The sequence below is a fragment of the Myxine glutinosa genome, chromosome 1 (genome assembly GCF_964187855.1).
Source record: "Myxine glutinosa chromosome 1, kmMyxGlut1.1, whole genome shotgun sequence".
Classification (NCBI taxonomy): domain Eukaryota; kingdom Metazoa; phylum Chordata; class Myxini; order Myxiniformes; family Myxinidae; genus Myxine; species Myxine glutinosa.
This window is the reverse complement of record NC_136261.1, coordinates 229,676,189-229,689,320: the sequence shown is the minus strand read 5'-3', so window position 1 is coordinate 229,689,320 and position 13,132 is coordinate 229,676,189. Positions and strand designations below refer to the sequence as shown.

At 50.4% G+C, this 13,132-nt stretch overlaps 1 protein-coding gene across 8 annotated transcripts in view; it reads left to right on the top strand.

Moving 5' to 3' along the window:
- SMARCA4 (SWI/SNF related BAF chromatin remodeling complex subunit ATPase 4) overlaps nt 1–13,132 on the top strand; it is a 172,499-nt gene that overhangs the window by 58,805 nt on the left and 100,562 nt on the right. For all 8 annotated transcript variants that reach the window (XM_078784783.1, XM_078784751.1, XM_078784772.1 and 5 more), the window contains 3 exons: nt 9,863–9,937; nt 10,041–10,407; nt 10,548–10,674. In XM_078784783.1, the coding sequence (XP_078640909.1) occupies nt 9,863–9,937; nt 10,041–10,407; nt 10,548–10,674 (569 nt within the window). The remainder of the gene's footprint in view (nt 1–9,862; nt 9,938–10,040; nt 10,408–10,547; nt 10,675–13,132) is intronic.

The following is a 13,132-nucleotide window of genomic DNA, read 5'->3' as shown; positions in this document are numbered from 1 at the left end:
AAAAAGTTAATGGATGACCAGACGGATGGATGGACAGACATCCGGACATCATGACCCATTTTATAAGTTAATCTCTTCGAGATGAGATGACTTAATAATAATCCTACTATCTATAATTTGAAAAGTGAGAAGTATCTGATTGTTTGTATTTTTGTTTAACTATGAATGCGAATTATGAGTGTTGCGAATGAGTGAATGCGAATGAGTCCCTGGTGTTGGGCTAGCGGCTAGGGTGCCGGCTTAGGATCCTAGGATCCTGGGTTCGAATCCCGGTCAATCGCTGAATTAACGCCAGGGGGTTGACTCAGCCTGTCATCCTTCCGAGGTCGGCTAATTGAGTACCAGTTCACTGGTAATTCCCTGCTTGTCGTTAAAGGCGGCAAAAAGGGTTGGCGTCAGGAAGGGCATCCGGCCGTAAAACATTGCTTCAAAAAGGGGACCGAAAAACAACAACAACCTCAATTCCCGAAAAAGGCCAACCCCCGCTTGCGGGGAAAAATGGCCTCTAAAGGTGTTTTTTTTTAATTTTTATGAATGCGAATTATCTGCGTAAATGTGTATCGTATAGTGCTGCTCCTTGCGTGGGGGATATTACAAGTCATAAAATACCCCAATTATGAAACTATAAACATAGAAATAAGGGAATTATCATACTATATCACATTGGTTGTGTGTTTGCTTTACTTCTCTGCATCCATGAACCGCTGGACAGAATGCGTTAAAACTTGTGATTGTACTTGTCGTGTTGGCTTGAGGCACTTATAGTCAGGTTCACTATGTTTTTTCGTTCAAAATCATGGTAGATTAGCAAACCTATACATTTTTGGAAACGTTATTACATGGAAAATCTGAAAATCAATGTTTACATTTGCCAATTCCGACCAATTCGATTCGACCAATTCGACCAATTCGACCAATCGACCAATTCCATTCGACCCATTCGACCATTCGACCAATCGCTTTGATCGACCATTCGACCAATTCGATCGATTCGATTCGATTCGATTCATCGAATTCGATTCGATCGACCATTCGACCAATTCGATTTGCCAATCAATTTGACCGACCTTTGCTTGTGTGGAACGGACTGTGAACACGATGCGGACTATTTTGTCGGATATGACACACAGGACAGTGATGACGAACTCTAAATGGCATATTCTGTAATCGTGTATGTTTGATGCCATTGACTGCCTGTGTAGATGTGAAGTTATACTGACTGCATGTGTATATATGATTTTGCTGACTGCCTGTGTATGTTTGGTGATATGAATTATTGTGACACATTTTGATGTTATTAACTGCCTGTACAAAATGATAACATGTATTTGATTATGCAACTTATCACGAATATAAAGACAGTATTTTGCAATTCAAAACCTTTGATTCGTGTCTTACCATTCCCCATAGCACTAATTTGATACTTTCATTGGATTCCTTGTCCCTGAAAATATAGGTTTAGTATATTTTAAAAAGTTTTTAGGGTAATTAGAGGCAGAAATAGAACAAAATATGTATTTTACAGTGGCCATTTTGAAAATCCAAAATGGCCGCCATACAGGTATCTCTCCAAATGTAAACATTGATTTTTAGTTTCCTTATGCTATAACCTTTCCAAAAATGTATAGGTTTGCTAATCTACCATGATTTTGAACGAAATATAATTTATTGACATAGTGAACCTGACTATTATTTAAAAAATCAAAGCCCCCGGGACTTGGGGTGGGAAGAGGACTCCAATTCTATGTAAATACGTATCGTATAACACCACCTGGTGGAAGCCGGTATTACAACTCATATTGAAATGTGCCTTGGACATCACTGAAGTGGGGGGAATTTATCTGTCCGTAAGGATAGGGGGTGGGGGGAGGTTCTACCAGAGCGCGTCTCATGGAAGAGCAAGTTTACATTTACAGTGGGGAAACGAGACAACAATTGGGCACAACTGGAAAGGAAATAACAAGTAGGAGGGAGAGGAGAAACACAGGAATCGGGAAAGTAAGAGGGTTGGGTTAGGAAGGGTTAATGAGGGTTATAAAGGTGGGATGGGGGTTGACATGACATGCAAGTGTACTGTTTGCTTGAAGCTCTGGAGCGAAGATTGAGACAGCACAGCCTCTGGAGGATTTTTTCATAGGTAGGTGAAGTGACCAATAAAGTAGTTGAGGTGTGCAGTGAGCCTGGACTTTGGAAGTTTAACCTGGAATGGAGGAGGGTTAGGTTGGGTAAGGGTTGCTGGAAGAATGCGTGCATCCTGGGGTTGCTGGGGTGGAATGCGTGCAATGTTAGAGAATACAGTCACGTGAAAAAGTAAGTACACCCCATGTAAAGTTTTGACTTTTCAACATATTTCAACATACAGCTATTTGATCTTCATTTCAACAATATTGATAGATAAAGGTGATATAATATAACAAATATCATGAAACATTTACATTTTGTTGTCCATTGTATAATTTAAATAAACATAAATGCAAATTTTGCATCTGGAAAAAGTAAGTACACCCTACATTTATCACTCCTTCAAATACCTAAAATTAGAATCAGGTGCACCAGCTCAGGTGCAAATGATTAGAACATCGTTAGAGAGGATCTTGGAGGAACCTGTCTTATTTAAACCTCAGACATTTCGTTTGGTTTGCTCTTTGTTGTTGAAGTGTGTGGCGTCACCATGCCTAGATCAAAAGAGCTCTCTGAGGCCTTCAGAAAGAAGGTTATAGATGCCTTCGAGTCTGGGAAGGGATTTAAAAAGATCTCCAAACAATTTGAAATCAATCATTCGACTGTCCGGAAGATCATCTACAAGTGGAGAAGATTCCAAACAACTGCCAACTTGTTCAGGCCAGGCCACCCCAGCAAGTTCAGCCCGAGAGCAGACCGCAAGATGCTGAAAGAAGTCTCTAAGAACCCCAGAATGTCATCACGGGACCTACAGGTAGCTCTTGCCACTGTTGATGTCAAAGTGCACGAGTCTACCATAAGAAAGAGGCTGCACAAATTTGATCGACATGGGAGGTGTGCCAGGAGGAAACCTTTGCTGTCCAGAAAGAACATCAGGGCAAGACTAACGTTTGCCAATGAAAACCGAGGCAAAGACCAGCACTTCTGGAACAATGTGCTCTGGACAGATGAGTCAAAGGTAGAGCTATTTGGCTACAGTACCAGAAGACATGTTTGGCGAAAACCAAAGACAGCATTTGACCACAAAAACATGATACCTAACTGTAAAGCATGGTGGTGGAAATATTATGGTTTGGGGCAGCTTTGCTGCATCAGGGCCTGGGCAGCTCACCATCATAGAATCCACGATGAATTCTTCATTGTACCAGAGGGTGCTTGAGGATAATCTGAGGCCATCTGTCAGAAAGTTGAAGCTCAACCGAAGGTATACCTTGCAACATGACAATGACCCTAAACATACCAGTAAATCCACCAAGGAATGGCTGAAAAGAAAGAAATGGAGGGTTCTGGAACGGCCAAGTCAAAGCCCGGATCTAAATCCCATCGAGATGTTGTGGGGGGATTTGAAACGAGCTGTGCATGCAAGAAAACCCTCAAACATCGCACAGCTGAAAGAATTCTGCATGGAGGAGTGGGCAAAAATTTCTCCCAGTCGATGTCAGAGACTGGTAGACAGTTATAAGAAACGCCTACTTGAGGTTGTTTCTGCCAAAGGGTGCAATACCACCTATTAGAGCCCAGGGTGTACTTACTTTTTCCACATGTGAAATTTGCATTTATGTTTATTTAAATTATACAATGGACTACAAAATGTAAATGTTTCATGACATTTGTTATATTGTATCACCTTTATCTATCAATATTGTTGAAATGAAGATCAAATAGCTGTATGTTGAAATATGTTGAAAAAGTAAAAAATTAACGTGGGGTGTACTTACTTTTTCACGTGACTGTAGATGACAGAAAACAGAAATTACAGACCCGCTTGTGACAAAGCCAGTATTACATCTCATATTGAAATGTGCCTTGGACATCACTGAAGTGGGGGGAATTGACCTGTCCTTAAGGATGGGGGGTGGGGGGAGGTTCTACCAGGGCGTGTGTCATGGAAGAGCAAGTTTACATTTACCACTGGGGAAACAAGACAACAAAACCACAATAACCCACTAGAGCAGCCTGGAGTAGGATGATATGGTGGGGTGCGGAGAGGAGGAGGGAACGGGAGCATAGCCGTAGCCATAGAATGCTAGATTTCAGCAAACTCGGTTTCAGCAAAAACGATCCTGATTGGAGGAGATGTGATCACATGATCACAAGGCACCATCTTGTTACCCATCTTCATCAAGTGAAACGCTAAATTGTATGTATATGTGTGGACTCTAAGTCATATTTACATCTCTTCAATACATTATAATCATTGTAACATCGTTATACAAGTATAATCATAACAAATGAGAAGTAAATAATTTAAATGGTAAATGATCCGCCATGTCGAGAGAAAGGGAATATTGAAGCACGCGGTGCTACGTGCGCGACTTGCTACCAAGGAGGAAGCGGACAACGCGGTAAGTTTATAGTTCTTTATTCCAAAGAGGTCACTGTAGCACTGGCGCGCTCCGGGCTGCGCGCCCGGTGTATCCTGAGGCCACGCCTACCCCTCGGGCATGGCCGCCACCCACTTGGTGCGCAGAATGATATCACCACGCCAGTGGGCTTTTGTGTACGCCACACGTGCCCCCCCAGAATTCCCGCGCACCTGGAGGGCCAGTTTGCGGGGCAAACGGATGACCCGGCCGAAGTGCCCTCTGGCGACCGGCGGCGTCCGGGGTGCAGGGATGCCAGGTGGGATGCCCCCGGCTGTACCCGGGATGGGTGCCGGACCGGGGGGCGGCGTGCCTGCGGTGCTGGGCGGTGCCGGGGGTCCGCCCACAGGGGGGCGGCCCCGACGCGGGGGCCGAGCCACCGGCGGTGGGTGGTCCACGTCGAGGTGGGCCGGCTTGAGGCGGTCTATGGAGACCCGGTCAGGAGTGCCGCCGATGTCCAGGGTGAAATGTTTCACCCCAGTCTCCAGCACGCGGAAAGGCCCGTCGTAAGGGGGCCGCAGTGGTGTCCGGTGGGCGTCGTGCCGGACGAAGACGCACTCCGCGGTGCGAAGCTCCGGGGCGACGTGTGTAGGAGGGTACCCGTGCCGTGGTGCGCCGTCGGCACCGGGGCGAACCTCCGGGCGGTCTCCTGCAGCGCAGAACGCTCCTGCGCCGCGGACCAAGGTACCGTGGGGTCGGGGAGGAACTCGCCCGGCACCCGCAGTGGTTGGCCAAAGACCAACTCCGCCGCGGATGCGCGCAGGTCCTCCTTGGGCGCCGTCCGGAGGCCCAGCAGGACCCAGGGGAGCCTGTCGACCCAGCCACCGTCGCGGAGGGTGGCCCGGAGCGCGACCTTCAACGAGCGGTGGAATCGCTCGCACAGGCCGTTGGCCTGGGGGTGGTAGGCCGTGGTTCGGTGCAGCTGGACCCCGAGCCCCCGCGCGACCGCGGCCCAGAGCTCCGAGGTGAACTGGGGGCCGCGGTCGGACGAGATGTCCGAGGGGGCGCCGAACCGGGCGACCCAGGTGGTGATGAACGCCTGCGCGACGTCTGCCGCCGTCGTCGCCGCCAAAGGCACGGCCTCCGGCCACCGGGTGGTGCGGTCCACCATGGTAAGGACATGGGTGAAACCCCGCGAGGGGGGCTGAGGTCCCACTAGGTCCACGTGCACGTGGTCGAACCGACGTTCCGGCACCGTAAACGGGGCCAAGGGGGCCTGGGTGTGCCGGTGCACCTTCGCGCGCTGGCACGCGAGGCACGTCCTGGTCCAGCCGCGGACGGCCTTCCGGAGGCCATGCCAGACAAACTTGTCGGCGACCAACCTCTGGGAGGCCTTCGTGCCCGGGTGGGACAGGCCATGGATGGCGTCAAAAACCTGGCGCTGCCAGCCTGCGGGCACGATGGGGCGAGGCCGCCCGAGGGAGTCGTCACAAACGAGGGCCGTGCCCGCGCCGTCGAAGGGCACCTCGGTGACGTGGAGGCCCGTGACAGCGGTCCGCAGGGCTTGGACCCCGGGGTCGGCGGCCTGGTCCGCCGCCATCCGGGCATAGTCGATGCCAAGGTGGACTGCGTGGGCGACGGCCCGGGAAAGGCAGTCGGCCACTGGGTTGTCCTTTCCCGCGACGTGTCGGATGTCCGTCGTGTACTCGGACACGGCCGCGAGGTGACGCTGTTGCCGGGCCGACCACGGCTCGGCGACCTTGCCCATCGCGAAAACCAGCGGCTTGTGGTCGACGAAGGTCATGAACGCACGGCCCTCGAGCAGATGGCGGAAGTGCCTGACCGCCAGGTGAAGCCCAAGCAACTCGCGGTCGAAGGTACTGTAACGGCGTTCGGGCGGGCGAAGCTGCCGGCTGAAGAACGCCAGCAGTTGCCAAGCACCACGCACCCATTGCTCGTGCACCGCGCCCACCGCATAGTCCGAGGCGTCGGTGGTGAGGGCGATCGGTGCATCGGGCGCTGGGTGCGCGAGCATGGTGGCGTTGGCCAAGGCGAGCTTAGCGCCCGAGAACGCCGCGTCCATCTGCTCGGTCCAGGTAACGTCACCTTTGCCCGGCTTCCCTCGAAGGGCCTCGTGTAAGGGGCGCAGGAGCTGGGCGATGCGGGGCAGGAACCGATGGTAAAAGTTTACCATGCCCAGGAACTCCTGGAGCCCCTTGATCGTGCGGGGGCGCGGAAACCCCTTCACCGCCTCCACCTTGGCCGGTAGGGGGACGGCCCCGTGCCTGGTGACGCGGTGCCCCAAAAAGTCGATTTCAGCGACACCGAACCGGCACTTGGCGGGGTTCACGATCAGGCCGTGCTGGCCCAGACGTTCGAAGAGCGTGCGGAGGTGACGAAGGTGCTCTTCGCGGGACGCGCTGGCGACGAGGATGTCGTCCAGGTAGACGTACAAAAAATCCAAGCCGCGCAAGACGCTGTCCATGAGGCGCTGGAACGCCTGAGCCGCATTTTTCAAACCGAAGGGCATCCGAAGAAATTCGAAAAGCCCGAACGGCGTGATGACAGCCGTCTTCGGGATGTCCTCCGGCCTGACAGGGACCTGATGGTAGCCGCGTACGAGGTCCACCTTTGAAAAGAAGGATCATCCCCGCCAACCGGGCGGAGAGGTCCTGGATGTGGGGGACAGGGTAGCGGTCTGGGGTGGTGGCGTCGTTGAGGCGCCGGTAGTCCCCGCACGGTCGCCATCCCCCGCCGGGCTTTGGCACGATGTGGAGCGGGGACGCCCACGCGCTCTCGGAGCGCCGCACGATGCCGAGCCGCTCCAGCGTAGCAAACTCCGCTTTAGCTACGGCGAGCTTCGTCGGCTCGAGGCGGCGTGCCCGGGCGTAGACCGGTGGCCTGGCGGTGGGGATGTGATGTTCCACCCCGTGCTTGACGGTCCCCACCGAGAAGGTGGGCCGCGTGAGGGCCGGGAAACCCGCGAGGAGGCGGGCGAATTCGTCCGCTGCCGGCAGCGTACAGATGAACCTGGCCGGAACGGAACCGCTCAGCAAGCCGCTCGGTGAGCCACTCTGTGAGCTGCTCAACAAGGCGGGCAGCGCACACGCGAGCGAGCTGAACGTCTCAGCCTGGACAAGCCTTCTGCGCTTTACATCGACCAGTAATCCATTAGCACATAAGAAGTCCGCGCCGAGCAGTGCCATAGGCACGTCGGCCGTAACGAACGACCAACGGAAAACCTGACCTCCGAACCGCAGGGAGAGACAGCGTTTTCCGTACGTGCGTATAGACATACCATTGGCCGCAAGCAGCGTGGCACCTCGGCCCGCGGTGTGCTTGTCGGACGTACCGGCAGGAACGACACTCACCTGCGCTCCCGTATCGCACAGGTAACGGCGCCCGGACAAGGTGTCCGTTATGTACAAAAGGCTGTTTGAATTGCCGACGCTCACCGTTGCCACCGAGCGCCGGCTCGCCCGTTTCCCGACCTGCCGAATGAGCACGGCGGGCGACACTGCCGAGCCTCGTGGCCGAACTTGGCGTGGAAGAAACACCAGGCGGGCAGCTGCGGCGTCGGAGGCCGTGGTTTTCTTCGCGGCGGTGGTGGTGGGTGGGGCGTGACGGCGGACACGAGGTGCGGTGCATCGGGGAAAGCCTCGGGAGCCTCGAGAGCGGCAACCGCGTAAAGACTCGCCTGCGCGTCCAAAGCCGCGTAGTATTTGTCGGCCTCAGCAGCGAGCGCACGGGGTTCCGTTAACGCGGAACCAGCCAAAGCGAGGCGGACTCGTGCTGGCAGCTGGCGTCGAAACAGCGCCCGAATAGAGCGTTCGGGGTTTCGTCGCCCATGTGCGCCAGCATATGGTCCATACGGACCGACGGTCGCGTGTCCCCGATCTCGGGGAGGTCCAAGAGGCGATCGGCCCGTGCGTCCACCGTAAGGCCGAACGTGGCGAGGAGGAGACGCTTGACCGCCTCGTACTTGCCGTCGGCAGGTGGATCCCTTAGGACCGATACGACGCGGGTGGCCGTGCCGGGCCCGAGGGCGGCGACCACGTGGCAGTACATGGTCTCGTCCACCGTGATGCCTCGAAGTCGGAACTGGGCTTCCGCCTGCAGGAACCAAACTTCGGCTTGTGACTCCCAGAATTCGGGGAGCTTGATGCAGACCGTGTTGGTAGCCATTGTTGTGGCAGTTTCGGGTAGTCAGCGACGGCTGACTCGAATGTCGGAGGTCACCAATGAAGCACGCGGTGCTATGCGCGCGACTTGCTACCAAGGAGGAAGCGGACAACGCGGTAAATTTATAGTTCTTTATTCCAAAGAGGTCACTGTAGCACTGGCGCGCTCCAGGCTGCGCGCCCGGTGTATAACCTGAGGCCACGCCTACCCCTCGGGCGTGGCCGCCGCCCACTTGGTGCGCGGAATGATGTCACCACGCCAGTGGGCTTTCTTGTACGCCACAATATGTAAAAGATTATCTTTCTCTCATAGCGGATTAATTACCATTTAAAGTATGGTATTTACTTACTTGTTTTGACATTTTTTGCCGACCACACAGTTCGCTAATTTTGTGCTGAAATTAACGATTACATTCATTCCAAGTAGAATCAGGAGTTGTACCACGTGACATCCTCAGACAGTACAATCTTATAATGGGCAATCTCTTCTGCAATGAATTTAATAGAAGTCGTGATCCAAAGTGTAAGGTCATCTGTATGTGCCGATAAACCCATCAAATTGGCACAAACCTGAACACACGACTTGTGAAGCAGGCAGATACTCTCATAAAGGATGGCGTTCTTCCTACATGCCATGACGTGAGACCAAAATGGTGGAAAACCTCTTCAACGTTCACCTTCATATGTATGCCAAATGCAAGAGAAGACAGCTCGGAGTTTGCTGAACAGATCAACATCAGAGGATGAACTGAGAAATAAAAGCATGGTTGTGCGAGCTGTGGTGAAAGGACTGAAATGAGAATTGTGAGGAGAACGGGAACAATCATGTTAAATACAAACTCACCTGGAGTGAATTACTGCAGGTGTACATGTTGATACCACTCGGACCATGTTGCGCTTGCTAGCTTTTGCAAATGTATCCTTATGTTTATTTAGTCAATCAGGAATTTGATAGAGTTGTGACGAGGTTTTGCAATCACTTCTGTGTGTGTGTGTGGTTCGGGGTAAGGGGGAGGGGGGGGGGGGAGGGGAGGGTGGTACCTGTGTATCTAATATGTTTAAAAAAAAAAAAAAAACATTACTAAACTCATCCCCTCCTTTAAGGCTAATGCCTTAAATTGCTAATATCCCCCCCTTTCTAAACTCGTACTTCCCCTTGTGGCTAATGCTCCTGTGCCAAAATTGTCTCCATTGTAGGGATGGTAATGCCTAGTATAGGAGGAGGAATGCAAGGTCATATAGGAGCAGTGGGAGCAAAGCCATGGCCAGAAGGTAAGGATGGTGTATCAGATCTATAAAAATGGTACACAATATACATGCAGGATTTGTTTGCTTGAGCTGTGGTCTTTACATTTGACTACCTTCTATGCTTTAGGTCCTTCACTCAGCTCTGTAGTGTCCAGCAGTGCTCCACAGCGACACCCAACTGCTGGTCGCCCATCCCCAGTACCGCAGTCTTCTGCGCCACCTATACCAGTTCCTAATTCGGTGCCAGGCCCAGCCTCCATGCCTCAGGCAGGGCAAGCCACACCTCTTTCAGGCCCAGTCATGGGGAATCAACAGTTACCTGGCGGTGGGCAAGGACCTGGAGTGCAAACAGGGCCTGTTGGACCTGGACAGGCGGGTGGACATGGACAGGCCGTCCCCAGTATTCCGTTACAGCTTCGGGAAAGTAAGATCGCTCCTGTTGGAAAGCCACAAGGCTTGGACCCTGTAGAAGTGTTGCAGGAAAGGGAGTACCGGTGAGTGTATGGTGCTGAAGTGGCTCACATTTTCTCATCTTTGAATGTCTAGTTGAAAACTTTCCATTTCTACGAGCGAAAATAGCTACCTACAGCTTGTGCTATTCAACAATCACCCTTATCTTTTCGCTTATTTGTAGACTGCAAGCACGTATCGTGCATCGCATTCAGGAGCTGGAAGGTTTGCCAGGTTCACTTCCTGGAGACCTGCGAACCAAAGCAACCATTGAGCTCAAGGCTCTGCAATTGTTGAACTTCCAGCGACAGGTAATGTCATTTCAGCAATTTCCAACTTTCGTAAATTTCAACCAATATTACCGTGTTATCACAATGAATGTATCGAATGTGCTTTCATATGCAGACGATGTTGTCTTGGCCTTTCGTTCATTGTTCTTTGTTTTCTTTCTTCGATAGAGAATGAAATGTTACATTTATTGCATTTAGTTTTGAAGCTTCTTGCCTAAGATTTCTTGTTAAATGTCAATGGCTGAATGATCCCAAACAAGGCAAGCTTTTCTCTACATGATATGTTACAGCCCAAATAGTGCTATATACAAGAGCTCTAGGTATGTATTGGAACGAATGTAAGAAGACACTTGTATCCGGAATGCTTGGTCAGAAGCTTCTTGAATGATGTGGCTATGACAGATAGGTTTGTTGCCGTTCAATAAGTTTCACTTCACAATACTGATGGGCTAGCAGCACAAGCCACGGGAGATTCTTGATGACAGTCTACAAATTCAGTTGATCGGTTGTTGGCAGCATTACCTTTTTATAAGTAGTGTTTCATTGCTCAGTCCAGTTTTTTTGAAGTATAGTAAAACTTCACCATTCACGGGGTGTTACGTTCCTAGAAAGTGCCATGGAAGGTGAATCCATGGATGGTGAAGCGAAGGGCCGATGGGAAAAGGGGGTTAGGTTCATGGCTGACAAGCCAACACCCCTAACTTAGCCTACAACTTACTCTACACTAAACAACATCTGAAAGAAATGTGTTAGAACGTCAACAAAGGTTAATTGGTTGACAAGAATAAACATACATACATACATACATCTATCTATAATTCCAGTAATCTCTGTGTGTATGTTTGTATGTTTGTATGTCTGTGACCGCTGTTTCTCGACAACCACGGGTCCGATATACTTGAAACTTGCCAGGTATATTGCTGGGGACCCGAGGATGTGCCTTTTCAAGGTTTCATATTAATCGGACAAGTAGTTATCGAGCTATGTCCAAAAAACGATTCAACCAATCAGAGAGCAGCGAGCTATCACGTGTGCCGAACGTGCCGAACAGACTCTGCCTCGGACGGCACATTTGAGAGCGTATTCATTTATTTCACGTTGGCAAACTATGTTGGCGTTCAACTATGTTTTAAAACTAATTAAAACTAATTTGCGATTCTTTCGCTTTCCTGCGCGTTTGTGCATGCTATGGCGATTTCTTTACCAAACTCCGCAAGCCGTTCGCTTTGGACCAAACCATTTCATGTAAATAGAGGGGGGGGATTGTCACCGTACTCGCAAGCCGTTCGCTTTGGACCAAACCATTTCATGTAAATAGAGGGGGGGGGATATAATTTTAGATATATATATAGTACGGGCATGCCCTAGTACTATATAACAAGTGCAATAAACATGTTAGATTTGAAAAATATATAATAAGGATAAAAATTTAGTTTTATTTATTTTACACCTGTTTACCATGATGATGGTGATTTTGATGGCCCACTGCATTTTGAGTGGAGCAGTGCCTTTTGAGTAAGTTGTGTATATATATTACCTGAAAAAAGCCCAATAATTACATGATAAACAACTAGAACAATGCGACTGTGTCGCGAATATGCCTCCGCATAGTCCATCAAACGGGTACATGCCCTTGTTCTCTGTCCTGAAAATAAACAAGTTTGATTTAAATCCCTTCAGCTGTTTTCAAGTATCACATTTTCACAAGTCATGACAGGTTTTCACATCAATCGGTGAAGCAGTTTCAGAGAAGGGATAAAAAAAAAAAAATCGACTTTCAAGCTAATATGGCTGCCACACCACGTGACATATGACCTTTAAAATGTACACTCTGCATATGTATGGGTGGGGGATCAAGTTTGTGAAGTTTTGTGTTGATCGGATAACGTTCGTTTTTCTATCCAAGATGGCTGCCAAACCACATGACCTACGATGTCATCATTTTCAAACGATATGCAACAATGGTGTTAGATGATATTAGATCAGAACCAACAATGGTTCTGAAAATGTACATCTCTCTATAATTCCAGTAATCTCTGTGTGTCTGTGTGTGTGTCTGTGTGTGTGTATGCGACCGCTGTTTCTCGACAACTACCGGTCCGATATACTTGAAACTTGCCAGGTATATTGCTGGGGACCCGAGGATGTGCCTTTTCAAGGTTTTAAATTAATCGGACAAGTAGTTACCGAGCTATGGCGATTTCTTTACCAAACTCCGCAAGCCGTTCGCTTTGGACCAAACCATTTCATGTAAATAGAGGGGGGGGGATTGTCACCGTACTCGCAAGCCGTTCGCTTTGGACCAAACCATTTCATGTAAATAGAGGGGGGGGGATTGTCACCGTACTCGCAAGCCGTTCGCTTTGGACCAAACCATTTCATGTAAATAGAGGGGGGGGATTGTCACCGTACTCGCAAGCCGTCCGCTTTGGCTTTGCGAATGGACCAAACCATTTCATGTAAATAGAGGGGGGGGGGT